Genomic DNA, 20,859 nt, shown 5'->3' on the forward strand with positions numbered 1-20,859 from the left:
TTTGTAGTGAACGTGCCGAGTTTGGTAGTTGTGGACACACACACACACACACACACACACACACACACACACACACACACACACACACTTTGATGACACTGAGTTATCTGGGAACACTGTCTTGCACTGCTTGTGTACACTGGTGCATTCACTCCTCCCAATGCTCATAGTTTAATCTCCATATAGCAATCATGTAATTTTTTAGAGCACCGTCAGTGACACTGTGTTTTTGTTGTATGTTACAAAAATGGAACAGTGGAATTTAGAATAACGCTATGCAGTTAACGAATACACTAACCGTATGTATGCTATTGTGGAATCAGATCGATATTTAACAATAAGGATGATTGGTGACCTTTTAAATGTAAATACTTTCACCATACACCAAATTTTGACCAAAGTCTTACACATGCAAAAAGTTTGTGCCAAAATAGTGCGGAAAATCCTCACAACTGAGAAAAAGGACAATCGAGGAAACGTGCATTGATCATTGCCGTTGGCCACTAATGGTTCACTAGTGTGATCACAGGTGATGAACCTGGATTTTTTAGTATGATCCTGAGATGAAGTGGCAGAGTGAGGAGAGGCACATTGAGACATCTCAACCAAAAAAAAGCCCGAACAAACAAATATCAAAGGAGTGATGACTTTCTTTTTTGACAGCAGAGGTGTCGTGGATAAACAGTCAGTTTCTCCAGGACAGACTGTCAACCAGTTGTTTAACATAGATGTCCTTTAAATGCTCAAGAAAAACATGAATTGAGCAAGACCAGACATTACAGACAAGTGGATGCTGTATCAGGACAAAGACCCATGTCCCTCGGCCACATCCATCACGAAATTTTTTATCTCAAAAGGCATTCCTGTTGTTCCATAGCCGCCCCCCCCCCCCCCTTTCTCTGTTGACCTGATCAAAGTGCTTGCGACTCTTTTCTTTTCCCAAAATTAAAAATGTATTAAAAGGACGTCATTTTATGACTCCGGAGAACATTCAAAAGAATGGCCAACGTGTTAAAGGCCCTACAAGTTGAAAAGTTGAAGCCTTTCAGTGCTGGTACTAAGATTGGAAATGACTCCGCCAGTGTATAGCTGCCGAAGGGAATTACTTTGAAGTGGACAATTTTGTTGTTGTTGGTTTTCAGAACCAGTATTAATGACTCCTTAAAGAATTCATTTACTGTACACGAGGAAAATGTGCCTTTGCATGCGTGCTGTAACTTTTGTGGTGCCATGGGAAGACATTGTACTCGTGTGTCACAGCAGTACTTGTGTGTTAATTACTTTAATCTCCTGCATACTCTGTGGGAGCTAATAGCGTGTGACATTTGTCTTGCAGGAAGGGCACTGATGAAGCAGACCTTGTACCTTCAAGCCAGGCCAATGTGAAGTGTCCTCAGATTGTGATAAAGTTCTACGAGGAGCGACTGACATGGCACACGTCCAGCCACGACGAGGAGGAAGGAGGCAAGGCTGAGGGGGCAGCCTAACTGTGGACAAAGGCAGCACTTGGGGGTGCATTCCAGCAGAGTTACTTCTTCTGGCTCCATAACTAGTTCTAAGACAAATTCCCTTTAGATATTTTAGATCAATTTTCACTTTTAATCCATAATACACACACACACACACACACACACACACACACACACACACACACACACACACACAGTTTTAATTGCGCAGAGCACTTGGTAGTGTGAAATTGACATCACACTAAATTTTTCAGTGTTGCCTCTTTTGTGGCTGTGTTTTCAGTAGAGTGCATAATAAAACACACAGAATAGTAACTTCACATCAATGAATTTGAAGTGACTGAAAATTACTTTAAGAGGAGGTGGCGGTAGTGGGAGATCCTCCAGTCGATCAACATTTCTTCTGGAAATTCATTTATTTTTGCATTTCTCTTTTGTTTTCCTTAGATTTGTCATATTTGCAGTTTTAAATGTTTGAAGTAGCAGTGTTGACACTGCTTGTTGATAGTAAATCGTGTTATTAACTGTAGTGCTGTCTCCCACATTTGTAGAAAGGGCATGTTAAAGTCTGTGTTTATTCAGTAGTCTCCATCACACAGTTTCACTTTTTGCATGTGATAGTCTGCTCTTATTCACAATCCTTCATTCATGTGTTTAGGTTTACAATCAGAATGTTTTATATTTGTGATGATCTTGTATGATAATTGTTTAGTGATGTACAGGTTCCAGTTTGTGCAACTTAATTTCTACTGCTGTAATGAAGTGCCTGTGTGATCTTCAGTTTTGTTTTAGAGTTTGTCATTGTACATTGTGAAATGAATGCTCTGAGTATGTGGTATAGTTGAGTGTGTAACATCTCCATAGATTACATTATTCAGTGTGTAAACATAAAATGTTCATCAAGGGAATGCTTATTACAGAGTTTCAGTATATAATTTGTAATATTTCTCCAGCTGTAAGCTTGGCTTGTTTAATTGCTAAGAGTCATGTTATACTAGTAATAAGGATTATTTTTCTGTAAAGTAGTTTTGTTTATGTGATTTGTACATGTAAAGTATGGAGCCAGTAAATTTTTACTATTGGTTTATCTCTCGTTTCAATATTGGCTTGTCATGCTCCCCTCCCCCATTCCTGATCCTCAAATTACTACAGAATTGTGTCACTGGTTTGTGACTGTTAATCTCGCTTTCTTCTTCTTTTTTACATTGTAGAGGTGTGCTAAAGTTTATTTGAGGTGTTAATACTTTTCTTAACATGTACAATGGTGATGTGAAAAGTATGTGGAAACATCAGACCTCATAACTAGCGCAATGAGGTTCCTTTGTCATAACAGGTCATCCTGTGAACAAACATGTAATGCATCAGAGCTCTGGATAGAGCTCTCTTGTGCAGACATTTCTTCGTTGTTTCCATGTAGTGATTTGTGAAGATGGAAAATTTTGAGGTTCCAGCAGTGATTTTAACTTCATAAATAAATTTATGAATGAAAAGGAAATTCATGTCAGATTTTCCGGACACACTGGGGGACTCATCTCCTTGACATTCAACTGTTGCCAAGTGGACAAACAGGTTTAACTTTCATCACGATAGGTCAGGTGTGGTTGGCCAAGATGCACCACTATTCCAGAAACTAATGCAAGGATTGCTGACTGGAAGTGTGTGAAGCTGTGTAGGGATGTCATCTGAAGGGGCAATTGCATTTTAATAATGGAATTGAATATGAGAAAATTACCTGTTAAATGGGAACTGCAACTTAACTACAGGACCAGAAACACATTGTAATGGAATTGTCTGAACAGTGTTGGATACATTTTCAGAGCAACCAACAATCTTTTTTGTGGCCACAGATCAAACTTGAGCCCACTACTCTACCCCAGAGACTAGACAACTGTGTGTGAAACATTATGATTCACCACTACCAAAGGAAGCAAAGGCAGTACAGTCAGCTGGAAAGGTCATGGCACCAGTTTTCTGGGATGTGAAAGGGTCCTGCTGATGGATTATCCTCCCACTGGTCAGATACAAGACATTACAACTATCCTAACCTCCTGGACAAACTATAGCCAAAGATACACAAAGAAAGGCATGATTTGGCAAGGAAAAAGTTGTCTTTCATGTGCGGGGACACTGTCATTGCCACGGAAGAAATACACAAACTAAAATATGAATTTTTGTCACATCTGCCGTATTTACCTAGACTTCCATCTCTTCCTCAAACTCTAAATTTTCCTTGGTGGAAGATTTTTTGAACTGAAGAATTAGTAGCTGAAGTTGACATGTGTTTTGCAGTCCTGGAGAAATCTAATTTTGGAGATTGGAATGCATCCTTGGAACATCACTGGACCAAGTTCACATAAGTGTTGCTAAGGTAAATTGTATCTTTTTATTCCATTCCAAGAACTTTTCATACCATCTTCGTATCCATAGAACACAAATATGCATACTCATAGAACACAAATACTTAAGTGACCTCAGTAACATGAACATCCTCTTTCTTTGTCAGAAACTAGTGAGAAAGAACAGTACATGTTAAGGTAAATTCTTGAATTTAACTGCAGTTAAATGGTATACTGAACATACTTTTGATACCTACTCTGCCAAAAAATACGTTAAAATTGAGTCACAATCTGAGATTTTGCAACTCAAATTTTGTGTTTAAAAACAACCTTCCAGCTGATATCTGTGGGAAATACCTTATGATATTACTTTCTTAGTAGGCTGTAGTTAAATTTACTGCTTACAGTTTACGTAAATTTTAGTATGAGCAGATGACTTGTAGCCAAATGAGGAACTTAACACTTTTTACGATAATGTTAATACTGGGTATCCCAAAAAGAATGACTCGATTTTAACTTTCAATAATTTTGAGCCAAATGTCACTAGGTAACTGAAACAGTGCTAGAGGTAATTGGCAAGGTCTAGAGTTTGAGAAAAAATTCGGTAGGTGTCGCTATGAGTGTTGACCTGGAGCATGCAGCCAATCTCGCGCAATATGGCGTTCGTGCAACAGAAGACATATTGTGTTGTTGAATTTAGTCGTATTCGTGTTTGCAGTTCAGCTGGTGTTTCATATTCAATTTGATGCTAAACCATCATTACCAAAGAAAATTCGACGGTGATATAAACAGTTTGAAGAAACAGGATGTCTGTGAAGGCATAAGTCCTTTCCATCCAAGTGTTCCTGAACAAATCCAGTGAGCATTTGACCGGAGCCGCCGCAAGTTGACGTGCCTTGCTAGCCGAGAACTCGCGTTACCGCGCATGACAGTGTGGTACGTAGTTGTTTTGCCCTCAGACCGTACCTAGTACAACTGGTACAAGCTCTTTAAGATACTGACAAAGTGAAGCGAGTGGACTAGCAATGCTACTCTAGAGGACATGGAAGGCGATACTTTTATGTCAGTGTTGAGACAACTTTCCATATTAGGGCTAAGGTTCAGTGTCATAATGTGTGTATATGGCAGCTCGAAAATCCTCATGATACAATTGAACACAAACATGATTCACCAAAAGTGAATGTTTTTTGTGCTGTTTAGCAAAGCATGGTTTATGGACCCTACTTTTTTGAGCAAGAAACTGTAACGGGACAATCGTATCTTGCAATGCTACGGAACTGGTTACTCCCACAACTTGACTCTGACAATTTCATACATCAGCAAGATGGAGCACCACCGCACTGGCACAATGGCGTGCACAGTTTCCTCAATGCCAACGTGACTCAACGTTGGACAGGGTGTGCAGGACGGCGAGACCAGGCTTCACACTCTTGGCCTCCTAGGTCCTCTGACTTAACGCCGTGTGATTTCTTCCTGTGGGCATATGTTAAACAATTTCTTAACATTCCTCCCTTACCTCGTGACATTGACGAACTAAAAACCAGAATATCAGCTGCTGTAGCTTCAGTGACAGAAGACACTTTACTCTCACTTTGGGATGAATTCGGCTATCGGCTAGATGTCATCCGTGCTGCCAATGGAGGACATTCATGATGGATTTTTATAAAATCCTGTATTTTGTGAGTAATTTAGTGTGCAATTTGTCAGTGTTAACCCCCTTCTTCCTGATAAATAATTCTATTTAAAATCTGGTCATTCTTTTTGGACACCCTATACAGTGACCTGTCCACCACACACACGGTCATTCCTGATTGAAACTGAAAAGATGCATGCACACTTATTAAAATTGTATGTACTGATTCTCGTGATGTTGACTTCATTCTCTCTTCTCGGGGATATGGCATTGTCCGCAGGTTTTGCTTGTACAAAAAAGGGATACTGTTTCCAGGATTGTGAAGTTGAGTGGTACACCAGCTGATAACTGAAGAAATGATCACATTTTCGTGTATTTTGAACTCTTCAGAAATCTGATTGACAAAATTTAGCATCTATTCACCTTCTTGAGCTTCAAATTTCAGTGACTAAAACTCCAAGTGTTTCCGGCAGCAACTACTATGTAACAGCTTTACGTGTGTAGCAAGTGGACCATCAGACCATTTAGCACAGATTTTATTGAGTTGTTGGTATTCTGGAGCGGTATCTGTCCTGAGTAGCTATAAAGCAGTTTTTCCTGTAATGGCCCCTGGTTTCTGAAGAAATTGATATTGAATTTTAATGAGAACAGCCTTCACTCATGTCGTTAATTGTGTTTCAGCAAAGTGAATGTACTGCATTGGATAAAGTTTACAGCTACTATCGTGGTATGGATTAAATTCTGGCATGTGAACTTTTTCCCCAAATTTCATCATACATTGTTAAATAGTAAATGTAGGGACAGGGAAATGTCACAAAAACGAAAATGCCAACATGGTATTTTTTTGTGAAATAATGTGGAATTGACATTTTAACAAAATATCTTAAAATTAGTCATTTCCTTGTATAAAAAACGTTACAAATCTGAGGATGACAGTTCACCAATATTTTATTAAATTTATTGAATGTTGACATTGTAGTTTGCCCTTCGAGTTGGTGTACGAGGGTCAGTCAAAAAGTAATGCCTCCTATTTTTTTTTCTACGTTTAATTGTCAGGAAATTTAAATGCAATTACATAGGTTGAAAACCACAACATTGAGGATCATTTTGTCATTTTTCAATGTAATCTCCGCCCATCTCTACAGTTTTGGTCCATCTTTGAACAAGGGCATGTATCCCAGCACGGTAAAAATCACAGCTCTGCTTCCTCCATTGACGCACGGATGTTTTGACGGCCTCCTCATCTTCAAAATGAATCCCACGATGAGCTTCTTTTAGTGGTCCGAACAGATGGAAGTCTGATGGTGCCAGGTCAGGGCTGTATGGGGGATGAGGCAAAACTTCCCATCCAATTTTGACAATCTCGTCAGAGGTGTGACGACTGGTGTGTGGTCTTGCATTGTCATGCAAAAGAAGAACATCTGCCATTGATTTTGTTGGGCGTACTCGCTGAAGACGTGCTTTAAGTTTTTTGAGGGTTGTGACGTATTGAACAGAATTTATTGTGCATCCCTGCTCCAAAAAATCAACCAGAATCACACCCTCTGTATCCCAGAAAACTGTTGCCATAACTTTCCCTGCCGATCGCACAGTTTTGAATTTTTTCTTCCTCGGCGAGCTTGTGTGACGCCACTCCATTGACTGCCTCTTTGATTCGGGTTCAAAAAAATGCACCCATGTTTCGTCCCCGGTCACAATTTTTTTCAGAAACTCATCTCCCTCCAAACAGAAGCGCTGCAAGTGTTGGGAGGCTATTGTTTTCCTTGCCTATTTATTCTGATCGGTTAACATTCTTGGAACCCACCGTGCACAAACTTTTGAGTACCCCAATTGTTTAATAATCGTGATCACACTGCCTTTACTAAGAGAAATAATGCGACACACTTCATCTGCAGTCACCCGACGGTCACCACGAATGATGTCATCAACTTGCTGAATGTTGTGTGGAGTCACTGCACTCACCGGCCTGCCACTCCGCTTTTCGTCAGTCAACGGTGTTTGCCCTACAGCTTCCTTACAACGACGAACCCATCGTCTAACAGTGCTGACATCCACTGTCACAACACCATACACCTTCTTCAGTCTTTCATGAATGCGTATGGGCGTTTCACCTTCTGCATTCAAGAATTCAATCACACAACGCTGTCTCAAACGAACATCGATGTCGGCCATCTTACAAACTTCTGCTGTGCTGCCACCTGTTGACACAGAAAGTTACTACTGCAGTGGATTGCAGAAGAAGGTTTGAGGAATGGCGCCAAATTCAAATTTTTCACTTAACTTAATTTTTTTAAGTAGAAAAAAAAATGGGAGGCATTACTTTTTGACCGACCCTCGTATAATCTTAAAATGACAGTTAATTTTGTGCTTAACTAATTATGATATGATGTCAAAAATACCACTGAAATTAGCAAAAGAATAAAACCGAATTTGGCAAAAAATAACACCAAAAAGTGGAAAATAGAACACCAAAATTGGTAAAACAATACAACGATAAGAAAAAAAATATAACAAAGTTGTCAAACAGAATTAGACAAATAACTAATTTGGCAACAAAATTGTGCTTTATATGACAAGTAGCACCAAAATTCGGAAAATGACATGAAAATTGACAAAAAATTATTTGGCCATAAAATAAAGATATTTTCCTGTTCCCAAAATATATGCCATTCAAAATCACTTACTTTTACGTAGTAGTGTCATTAAAAATCAGTCATTACAGCAGTAAACTTCTGTATACTTGGTGTTACATAACTTTCTTACTAGCTATTGCTGTCTGTGCTAGAACTGAGTTCCAGATAGTATTTGTCATAGAAGCAACTGAAAGAGAATATTTTAGAGCACCTTGCACATCAAATCAGAGCTGCTGCCTTGCAGGCACACAGATTTTAGATGTGATGCCTGAAAACACCATTTGCATTCAAAAAGGCTGTTCTCTTTTCATGTGAGCCTTTTGTAGTCGATTATTTGTGTGGAGCCAAGTGCACAAAATCGACACAGTATTAAATAGTGTATCTTTATGGATTTCTCTTTGCCTTCAGAGAGCTGGGGACATTTTGAAATTTTTTGTGAAAATTTTAATGTAACTAAAACTAAAAAAACATCACAGGGTCGGCAAAGTGGAATCCATTTCGGTGGCATAATTTTTATGCTGCAGATGCACCATGAAGTGAGTGATCAGCCTGCTGTCCCATGAATCAATAATGTAAAGAAATTTTTCTTGTCCCACATATGGGAGAATGTCGGATTTAAAGAACATGCCATATAGAACTTTCGGGAACTTTCTCGATTTTGCACAGCTCTCACAAGCCTTTTTTTGAAAAATCTGACCAAATTTCCCAAACTGTTCTTGCATACAAGAAAACATCTCCCATGATTCAGTTTTTGAAGTATACCGTGCTGTGACAGAATGGCTAATGCTGTTCAAATCTTTTTTTTTTTTTTTTCTGCTCAGGGACAGTTTTTAGTGCTTGTCCCACTGTTTTTCGATTGGTACTGGCAACAGTTTAATTAGTATTAGTTACACAGTTGAGGTCAAAAGGGCATGGACAGGATTTGAATCCCTACTGTCAGCATGGTAATTATGAACCTTAGCTGTTGTGCTATGCTTGCTTGCTCAAAATATGTTTAACACAACTGGTATAGAAGGTACACCTAAAGCTTCAGTATTGATTTTCTCAGAAACTAAGGGTAATCGTATGAAAAGGCATGAGCCAGCTACTGAGGACAGATCCCTCTACAATATAGCTAACACACAAACCTCCACGTGTAAGACACTTTGATCGGTACCAAACATTCATAGAATATCAAACAAAACTCCAGTTTAGTTCATATTACATGCTGTCATCCAGCAGAACGGGTGTAAACGTTAAAAGTAATACCAGAACTACGGAGCACATCAAAAGCATAAGTGTAAGAAACCGTCACGCACTGTATCTGTTCTAAAGTTGGTAGAGCCTTAGAACCTCCTACCAAGGGTCCGGGGTTCAAACCCCAATGACTAAAAATTGTTTTTACTGTATTGTGCATAATAGTGTTACATGGGGAAATGTGTTTATGACATGTAAAAGGTGGCAGTCTGCTTTCGCTTCGTTTCTTTGAAAGTAGTAAACCTATAAACCACTTTTGTAGTTTCACAGAATATAGAATCAAAACAGAAAAATAAAGAAACAATTACATCACACATGCAGAAGTAATAGTAGTAGTAGTAGTAGTAGTAGTAGTAGTAATAAACAAAACAATAATATCAATAATAAGTACATAACATTCAATTACCAAAGTGAAGGTAGACTACCAAAAGTACTTTGTCTTTAAAAAAATTGACATCAGCATGGTTTGAACACGACCTTTGGCATAACGACCGAATGCTCTACCTTCTCACCCACTTGAGATCGGCAATCCAATTACTCACAGATACACTTTTTGTGTGCTCCATAGCCCTGGTTGTACTTTTAATTACCTTTTACCCAAGTTCTCCTGGACGACAGCACAAACTAAATGAGTGTTTTGGTTCATATACTATCAACATCATTTGGTACAGATCTGAGTGTCTGACATCTGGAGGTTGGGGTGTAAGAGTCATCAAAATCCTTGATTAACACATGTGGTGGTCCTTTTATAAAAAGTAACTGCATCTTACAGTCTCAAACAGGGCTGCTTCTTACAGGTCTTGCCACCTAAGTGTGAGCAAAGACAGAGACAATATACATATAATCCTAAGATTTCAATTATTTACACAGATAATCATCAAAATGTTCAGTCTTACATAAACTGACTTGTAAATATTACAGAAATCTATGTAAACATTTACGCAAATGGTATAAAATTGGCATATTTATATCATTGTTAATTTAACTACACAAATATTAAATTTGTATGGAAGTGTTACATGTTGAGTTGCAGTTGTTATGTGTTCCACTTCATGGGCGATTTGTCACCTCGTTGATATATGCATGCCAACTTTCACCTTATAATTGTCTTGTAGGGGGACAAGAAAGGAGCCTCCACGAAGAGTATGTGAATTCAATACACATACTCGGGCGTCCCCTGGGCGGTTGTATACCAGTTGATCCTTTCACTCCAGAAGCAACATGACAATCCTACAGAAAAGGACCTTATCAGGCCCAGCACTGACGATTATCTCTGTAAATATTGAAGGCCTGTCTGCATGCAAAGAACGTCTACTACAAGACCTCTGTCAGAAAGAGAAATGTGATGTCCTGTGTCTACAAGAAACTCACAGAGATAGCACACTCAAAAGACCCAAGATAAACGGCATGCGACTAGTAGCTGAAAGGCCACATCGACAGTATGGCAGTGCAATCTTTACCAGACCAAACATACGGATCCTTTCAAGCAGTATAAATGACATCAATGATACTGAAGTGCTAACCATTGAACTTAGTGTCTGCACTGTTACATCAGTGTACAAACCACCAACTGTGGACTTTTCCAGCTCCAACATAAACAATTTTAATAAAGACAGAATTAATTTTGTAATCGGTGATTTCAACAGCCACAGTACACAGTGGGGCTACCAAGAAGACGACGACAATGGCACGGCTGTGATCTGCGGGGCCGAGCTAAACAACCTAAAACTGATACATGACAATAAACTACCTGCTTCCTACAACAGTGGCAGATGAGGGAGAGGTTATAACCCGGACCTCATCTTCGTTAGCCATCAAGTAACGTCCCAATGCTCAAAAGGAGTTTGCTCACCAATACCAAACACGCAGCACCGTCCAGTAATGTGCCAGATCACATCTGTTGTTAAACCCCATAGCGTACGTTTTCGCCGTAGGTACAATTTTAAGAAAGCAGAATGGTCAACCTTTCAAAACCTCATGGAAGATTCTGTAAACAACCTACCACCTGGACCAAGATTCTATGACATTTTCGTGAAGGCTGTGCAGTGGTGTTCCAAGCAATCGATCCCTAGAGGATGCAGAAGCAATTATGTTGAAGGCCTTACGCCAGAATTAGAGGACCAGTTGCAGCAATACCTGACATTGTTTGACGCAAACCGTCTATCCGCGGAAACTATCACTGCGGGCGAGCAGCTAACCGAGTCACTAGCTAAAACCAGGAAAGAGAAATGGCTGAGGACAATAGAGGAATTGGACATGAAAAGGAGCAGTCAGAAAGCCTGGACACTCCTTAAACGTCTCAACAATGATCGGACTTTCTCTCCAGGACATGCTCCCGTCACAGCCGACCAAATAGCCCACCAGCTTCTCAAGAATGGGAAACCCGACATCAAAATCAGGAAGTCGGAGACCAAAATAGACAGGATTGAACACCAAGAAAATTCAACTCTGACCACCCCTCTCACAATGGCAGATCTGGACAAAGCCATAGCGAAATGCAAGCTAAGGAAGGCCCCGGGCCTGGACGGGATTTTTGTTGAACAGATTAAACACTTTGGTCCCAACGTTAAACAATGGCTACTGAAACTGTTTAACAATTGCATGGAAACATGTCAAATTCCCACAATCTGGAGGAAGGCTAAAGATATTGCCATTTTAAAACCAGGCAAAAATGCTGATGACCCCAGAAATTTTTGACCTGTATCACTTCTCTGCCATATCTTTAAAATCTTTGAAAGAATACTCCAGGATCGCCTCTCCAGTGCCATAGAACCCTACCTAATCCCCCAACAAGCAGTTTTCCGCCCAGGGAAAAGCACTACATCTCAGGTAATTAACATCACGCAGCTGATTGAAGACGGCTATGAGAACCGGAAAATAACCGGTGTTGCCTTTATAGACTTGACAGCCGCATATGACACCGTCTACTTACGTCTGCTAATGAAGAAGCTGTATGCCATTACTAGGGACTTTAAATTCACATCCACAGTTAGAAGTCTGTTAGAGAACCGTAGGTTCTCTGTAGAATTCCAAGGGAAGCATAGCAGGTGGCGGGCCCAGAAAAATGGTCTCCCTGAGGGCAGCGTACTGGCACCCTTACTTTTTAACATATACACCAATGATCAACCACTGCCAGCTGGTACGGAAAACTATATCTACGCCGATGACCGTGCTATGGCCGTACAGGGTGACTCCTTTGACGATGTTGAGACAAAGCTCACGGATGCGCTAGACATGCTCTGTCAGTACTACGCCGACAATCAACTCAAGCCGAACCCTAGCAAACAAGTTTGCGCCTTCCATCTCCGAACAAGCAGGCATCCCTTAAGCTGCTTGTCTTCTGGAAGGACACACTCCTCGAACACTGTGTTAACCCCAAATACCTAGGAGCAACCCTAGACAGGGCTCTGACATATAAACAGCACTGTATTAACACCAAAATGAAGGTGAGCGGCAGAAATAATATTCTTCGGGAAATAACAAACTCCTCCTGGGGCGCAAAGCCAGAGGTAGTGAGGACCACAGCACTAGCAGTTTGCTTCCCAACAGGCGAATATGCAAGCAGTGTCTGGTACAACTCTACCCACACTAAACAGGTCGACATTGCTCTGAATGAGACCTGCAGGCTCGTCACTGGATGTCTGAAACCGACGCCAACAGACAAGCTCTACCATCTTGCTGGGATTGCACCTCCTGCAGTGCGAAGAGAAGCAGCAGCCTATAGTGAAAGAGCGAGGGCTGAGATGGGAGAGAGCCACCTCCTCCACAAAACTCAGCCAGCCACCAAACGCTTGAAATCTAGACGCAGTTATCTCAGAGCTACCGAAGATTTTAGCGACCAACCTGGATCTAGGGTGGAGAGATGGAAGCGGTCAGGAGAAGCGCACTGGATGGAACCAAAGGAAGAATTGGCACCAGGTTACGATGAGGACTGGGTGGTCTGGAGATCACTAAACAGGCTACGCACCAACACTGCACGGTCATGAGATAACCTTCTGAAGTAGGGATATTCTACTACATCTAATCTCTGCGAGTGTGGAGAGGTGCAGATGACCCAGCACATGTATAACTGCCCTGAATGTCCTTCACACTGCACTTTAGAGGATCTGATGTTGGCAACCCCAAATGCTGTCGACGTAACCCGCTTATGGGCCAAATGCCTGTAACATTTTGTTTCTGTGCACACATATTTGTATATATATTCATATATATTTTCATATGCCTGTAATTAATTTTTTTTCTGTGTGCTATTCATTTTTTTATATTCCTGTATCCATGGTGCTTCTGACACGAATAAAAAAAAAATTGTCTTGTGCATGCCATTCTTGAATTTCTTGCTGTAGTGGACCTGCTATGCAGTGCCATAGGATCATGACGCGTGGCTTCTCCACCTTCTGCTGTGGGTGGATATTGAAAAAGATGTTGGATCTATTCAGGCTATTAAATGACATAAACAAAGGCCTTTAAATATGTCTGCTTGTGTCTGTGTATGTGCGGATGGATATGTGTGTGTGTGTGTGTGTGTGTGTGTGTGTGTGTGTGCGAGTGTACACCTGCCCTTTTTTTCCCCCTAAGGGAAGTCTTTCCACTCCTGGGATTGGAATGACTCCTTACCCTCTCCCTTAAAACCCACATCCTTTCGTCTTTCCCTCTCCTTCCTGAAGAAGCAACCATCGGTTGTGAGGGCTGGTAATTCTGTGTGTGTGTTTGTGTGTTTTGTTCATTGTGCCTGTCTGCCGGTGCTTTCCAGCTTGGTAAGTCTTGGAATCTTTGTTTTTAATATATTTTTCCCATGTGGAAGTTTCTTTCTATTTTATTTACAGTATGTTTTTATTTTTATAGTCTGGGTTCTCACTGCCAGTCTTTCCTTTCAGCACAGCATTGTTTCCTCTTTTATTTGTATATATTTTGATTGTTATCGCTTATAATTTTGTCACCCTATAGTGCCCTCCAGTACCACGGAAGTCGTTTCCTGATACCAGTATCTCATGTCCTATCAAGTTTCCCCCTCCAAGTTACTATTACCCACATATTCCTTTACTTGCTGGTGGTTTGAAGAACCACCTCATATCTTATCAGTCTACTTAACTTTCAAATGTAGCACATTTCAGATGCTTAAATTTCCTTTCCACCTTCAATGGGGATAGCAGTGTCATCTGAGATGCTATCACTGATATACTCAGCCCTGAATTTTAATCCCACTTCTGGATCGTTATTTCTTTTATTTGATTATTCAGTAAAAAGATTGAACAGTAGCAGAGAAAGGTTGCTTCCTTACCTTTCTCCATGTTTAGTAGGAGCGCATCTCTCTTGGTCTTTCTTCATGTTCCCTAATACTTCTTATACATAAGAGCCCATTTAAGCCCAAGTGGTAAATTCCACTTTCTACATATTTTTTGATAAGGTCAGGTCCGTGTTCAGCATGTGGCATTATGTTAATAGCACAAATGGTGTAACTTCCATAATGATTGTCATTGGTAGCAGGTCAAGTAGCTTCTCTTAAGTACACACATCTGACAGCTGTAGTGCTGTTGGGAGCTAGACCACTTTGCTGCTACTGTTTTGAGCTTTCTCAGTTTGGTGTGGATGTTAGATCTCCTGACTGTTACAATAATAGCATTTTACTTTGAATTGTGTGTAGTGTGATTCACCAGAGTGATAATGGGAGAAACATCATCAGGGAACCAGTCATATGGGATGGTAAGGGCTACAACAAATGTAAATAAATTTTACACAGTTTCATGGTCTGATAAAACAGAAAACACCACTATCTCATCGACCAACAAAAGGCAGTAAAAATAAAAAACTCCAACTAACATTAATGTGACCATTGATAGAAAAAATGATACAGTATGCAAAAGAGAGAGAGAGAGAGAGAAAACCTTCTTGGGAACATTCGAAATCTCTGATGATAGAACAATCCAAGCCATCAAAAAGATAAAACTTTCAGGGCATCTATGTGAATATAATATGGCAATAAAGTTTCTGGTTTCTGATAACAAAATCGCAGAAGAAAAATGGTAATAGTACTTGATCGCATAGCGTCATCCGCTTCGTATCAATCACACTACAAGATTCCACAACCTACACTGAAAATTCACCAGAAAACTTGTTTATTCAACTGCTCTGTTATCTGTGCACAGTTCATGTTCAAAGTCAAGGAAAAGAGCTAGTTTCAGAAAACTGAGTTTTTCTTGCATTTCTACACTCCACTCGAGGACACTTTTGTGTTCACTGTGATACTTCCACAAATAAACTCAAGCATTCAACACAGGAACAAGAAGAGAGACAACATGAATAAGATCATGAACTACATATACCTAAGGACTGAAAATCAATACTAACCGAAGAAAGAAGAGGGAGGAGTATATAGAAGGGCTGTACAAGGCAAATGTACTTGAAGGTGACATTATAAAAGGAAAGAGGATATAGATGAAATGAGAAATATGATACTGCAAGAATCTGACAGAGCACGAAAGGCCTAAGTCAAAACGTGGCCATTGTATTACATGGCATTCCATAAGAATTAGTGATTTACTTGGTAGGGCCAGCCACGACAAAGCTATTCCACCTGGTATGTAAGGTGTATGAGACAGCTGAAATACCCTCAGACTTCAACAAGAATGTATAACGGAGGTCACTCGGAAAGTACGGTCCAAATCTCCGTAACTAATAGAATGTCATGTGGATATTGAAATACGCATATGCAGAGACTCCCAGCATACCTCACTAGTAAAATGAGACAATTTGCATTGATATTGTCACAGTGTGCTCTTTATTGTCAGTTCAAAATGTTGAAAACAGTTGATCACCCCACCAACTGTGAAATACAGCCAGTGATTCATTTTTGACACATCATCACCAGTCAAAGTTAAGGCCAAGCAAACAACGTCAATGCACAAGGTTATAGCAACAGAGTGTTGGTATAGAGAGTGAGTCTTGTTAGTTGAGTTTATGCTGCAAGGGACGACAATAAATGTAGTCACTTACTGCACTAGCCTGAATAAACTTTGATGTGTGATAATCAATGTGACATCTGAAGTTCTGTTGCACCATGACAATGCCAGTCCCCATTCTGGCATTCACACTCAAAATTTGATCATATCTTTTGAATGGGGATAGCGTGTCCACACACACTGTACAATCCAGACTTGGTGCCAACTGATTTTCACTCCACTACCTAAAGGAGTTTCTTGGAGGGAAGTGCTTTGCAAAATGGGATGAGATGAAAGAAACAGTTAAAGAGTGGACATCCTCACAGGCAGCGTCTGTAACTTTGAGATTCAAAAGCTGGTGGACTGTATTGACATATGTTTAAGCAATTATAAAAACTATGTAGAAAAATAAAGGAATAGCTAAGGAACCAATTATAAATACTTATTTGAAAAAAAATCTGTTTTTATGTTATATAAGAAATTGCACCTTTCTTTCTGGATAAACCTCATAATTCTAATTTCGAAGAAAAAGATGAGCAACTTTGTATGAGACAGTACCAGTGGTCACAGACATGTTTTGACTAGCAAGAGAGTTATTAGATTTTGTTGTAGAATCTTTGAACATATTTTGAGCTCAAACATGGACCAGGACAGCCAGGTTGTTGTTGTGTTGTTTTTGTTGTTGTTGTTGTTGTTGTGGTCTTCAGTCCTGAGACTGGTTTGATGCAGCACTCCATGCTACTATATCCTGTGCAAGCTTCTTCATCTCCCAGTACTTACTGCAACCTACATCCTTCTGAATCTGCTTAGTGTATTTATCTCTTGGTCTCCCTCTACGATTTTTACCCTCCACACTGCCCTCCAATGCCAAACTTGTGATCCCCTGATGCCTCAGAACATGTCCTACCAACTGATCCCCTCTTCTAGTCAAGTTGCGCCACAAACTCCTCTTCTCCCCAATTCTTTTCAATACCTCCTCATTAGTTATGTGATCCACCCATCTAATCTTCAGCATTCTTCTGTAGCACCACATTTGGAAAACTTCTATTCTCTTCTTGTCTAAATTGTTTATTGTTCATGTTTCACTTCCATACATGGTTACACGCCATACAAATACTTTCAGAAACAACTTCTTGACACTTAAATCAATACTCGATGCTAATAAATTTCTCTTCTTCAGAAACGCTTTACTTGCCATTGCCAGTCTACATTTTATATCCCCTCTACTTCGACCATCATCAGTTATTTTGCTCCCCAAATAGCAAAACTCTTTTACTACTTTAAGTGTCTCGTTTCCTAATCTAATTCCCTCAGCATTATCAGACTTAATTTGACTACATTCCATTATCCTCGTTTTGCTTTTGTTGATATTCATCTTATATCCTCCTTTCAAGACACTGTCCATTCCGACAGCCAGGTAGATGCAGTATTTCTCGATTTCTGAAAAGCGTTTGCCTTCTCACCGTACCTACATTTATTATCAAAAGTATGATCATATGGGGTTGTTGTTGTTGGTGGTGGTGGTGTTGGTGGTCTTCAGTTCAGAGATTGGTTTGATGCAGCTCTCCATGCTACTCTATCTCCTGTGCAAGCTTTTTCACTTCCAAGTACCTAATGCAACCTACACCCCTCTGAATCTGCTTAGTGTATACATCTCTTGGTTTCTCTCTACAATTTTTTCCTCCATGCTGCCATCCAGTACTTAATTGGTGATCCCTTGATGCCTCAGAACATGTCCTACCAACCGATCCTTTCTTCTAGTATAGTTGTACCACAAATTCCTCTTCTCCCCAATTCTATTCAATATCTCTTCATTAGTTATGTGATCTACCCATGTAATCTTCAGCATTCTTTCCTAGCACCACATTTCAAAAGCTTCTATTCTCTTCTTGTCCAAACTATTTATCGTCCATGTTTCACTTCCATACATGGCTATACTCCACACAAATACTTTCAGAAAAGACTTCCTGATGCTTAAATCAATACTCAGTGTTAACAAGTTTCTCTTCTTCTGAAACACTTTCCTTGCCATTGCTGCTCTACATTTTATGTCCTCTCTACTTCGACCATCATCAGTTATTTTGCTCCCCAAATAGCAAAACTTATCTACTACTTTAAGTGTCTCATTTCCTATTCTAATTTGCTCACTATCACCTGATTTAATTTGAATACATTCCATTATTCTCATTTTGCTTTTGTTGATGTTCATCTAGTATCTTCCTTTCAAGATACTGCCCATTCTGTTCAACTGCTCTTCCAGGTTCTTTGCTGGCTCTGACAGAATTACAGTGTCATTGGCAAATCTCAAGTTTTTATTTCTTCTCCATGGATTTTAATTCCTACTCCAATTTTGCTTTTGTTTCCTTCATTGCTTGCTCAATATACAGATTGAATAACTTTGAGGATAGGCTACCACCTTGTCTCACTCTCTTCTCAACCACTGCTTTCCTTTTGTGCAGCATCTATCATACCCCTAGTGATATATGTCTCTACATTCTTACATCTGTCCTCTAGCCATCCCTGCTTAGGCATTTTGCACTTCCTGCCGATCTCATTTTTAGACATTTGTATTCCTTTTTGCTTGCTTCATTTACAGCATTTTTATATTTCTCCTTTCATCAGTTAAATTCAGTGGGATAAATTCATATGGGATATCAGATGAAAAATGTGACTGGACTGAGGATTTCTTGGTAGGGAGTACACAGCATGCTATCTTGGCCATGTAGTGATCTGTGCCATTCATGGAAGGGTGTATATCATGTACATCAGATATATAGCTCAGACATGCATGATCACAATTAGTTGGTGAACATACTGTGGGAGCCTACCTGCTGAGAACATTTGTAACATCTGTAGAGCAAGAAGGAATGAAGGACCTCTGGTACCATGTAGAATTTCTGGCACCATGGAAGACGAATGTGATGTATATAAGCAATTGTTGTTATATACTATTTACAGAATTGTAATGAGAATTCTTTGAGACAGTAATATTAGTTGGTTCTGAGAGTAGTAACTCCCACGTAATGTCATTTATGAAAGTTTGTGACATTATACGGAGTTAACTGGCATCAATCTACACTTTATTTAAGCAGAGAAGCAGTGTTTTGTTCTGTAGCCACTTCACGTGTAGAAATCTGCACGGAAGAAAGAAGTTCGATGATGAGGAAGAAGGGGGCGCAGTAAAGCTGGATCTCAAGATAAATCACAAGAGCTGCAAGGCTGAATCTGTACGTCAATCTAATAAGGGGGTGTTAAAGTGGCGGTGCCATGTGTAACTGCATGGAGTAATAGTAAATAATGATATTATTGCTATAAATGTGCAGAAATCTAAAATTGCTGACTTCACAAAAAAGCATAGTTTCCTATAAATATAATATTAATCAGTGGCAGTTGGAATGTGTAAAAAAATATTTGGTACAATAAATGTAAGTGTCATGTGACTAGGGACATGAAATGGAATGATCACATAGGCTCAGTTGTGGGTGATAGAGGTGGTAGACTTCAGCTTATTGGTAGAATACTAGGGATATGCAGTTAGTCTACAAAATAGATTGCATATAGGACACTTGTGTGACTCTTTGTGGAATATTGCTCACATCTGAGGGAATTGTATCATATTGGATTAACACAGAGCACTTAGCCTGTGTAAAAGAAGGGCAGCACAAATTGTTACAGGTTTGGTGACTTGCAGGAGAGTGTCACAGAGATAGTCAATAACTAAACTGTCACTCTCTTGAAGATAGAAGTAAACTATCCTGAGAAAGTCTACCAACAAAGCTTCAAGAACAGGCTAAAAAGGATAACTACAGGAATATATTAAAACTCCTTCATACTGCTCCCATAAGGATCATGAGGATAAGATTAGGTTAATTACAGCATGCACAGACATATTTAAACATTCATTCTTACCGTGCTTCATACATGAACAGGATGGAAAAAAGTACTAATAATCAGTACAATGGGATATACCCTCTGCCATACACTTCATCAATAGATTCAGATAGAATTTCTGAAAAATCTCGGTTTCCAGATACCAGAAGAAGTGTTAAATCTTACTTAGTAAAACTGAATAATATTCGACACCCTACACATCGCTCCCATCAAGGAAAAAATACTGATAAAATGACATATTGTAGCTTATAAGCTGTTTTTCACATACTACATCTATGAAAGAACAGGAAGGAAGTGTATCTTCCTACCTCATGCAAATTGAAAATCTGAAACTTGTATCTATATTTTATTTTGTCACAAATATTTGTACATTCATAAATGAGTTGAAATCAATTTAACAGTGAGAAGTATAATGCATTCAAACATGAAACTATAGTATAATAATATTTTATATACACTTTTGCACAAGCATGAAATGTGTTTTATCTCACCACATAAGTTTATATTTCACATAATAAATGTTTCATTGCCCATGAACTTGCTTTGAATCTCTGGTACTTGCTTTATTATGTGCTGCACAAAAGATAGCAGTGAATGACACATTGTATGTCACACAAATACCAAACACTTATCCAACTACTTCAGCAGTCTTGCCACAGTTCATCCATATATTTTGTATTCACTGCCACTTGCAATAAATCAACATTAAATTACTGCACAGGAGGT

General features: G+C 39.5%; 1 protein-coding gene across 1 annotated transcript in view; it reads left to right on the forward strand.

The window, feature by feature from the left end:
• LOC126293592 (chromobox protein homolog 1-like) overlaps positions 1-2,556 on the forward strand; it is a 42,005-nt gene extending 39,449 nt beyond the window's left edge. The window contains exon 6 of the mRNA XM_049986868.1: positions 1,337-2,556. Within this exon, the coding sequence (XP_049842825.1) occupies positions 1,337-1,487 (151 nt within the window). The 3' untranslated portion in view covers positions 1,488-2,556. The remainder of the gene's footprint in view (positions 1-1,336) is intronic.
• The last annotated feature ends 18,303 nt before the right edge of the window (positions 2,557-20,859 follow it).

The sequence above is a fragment of the Schistocerca gregaria genome, chromosome 10 (assembly GCF_023897955.1).
Source record: "Schistocerca gregaria isolate iqSchGreg1 chromosome 10, iqSchGreg1.2, whole genome shotgun sequence".
Taxonomy (NCBI): domain Eukaryota; kingdom Metazoa; phylum Arthropoda; class Insecta; order Orthoptera; family Acrididae; genus Schistocerca; species Schistocerca gregaria.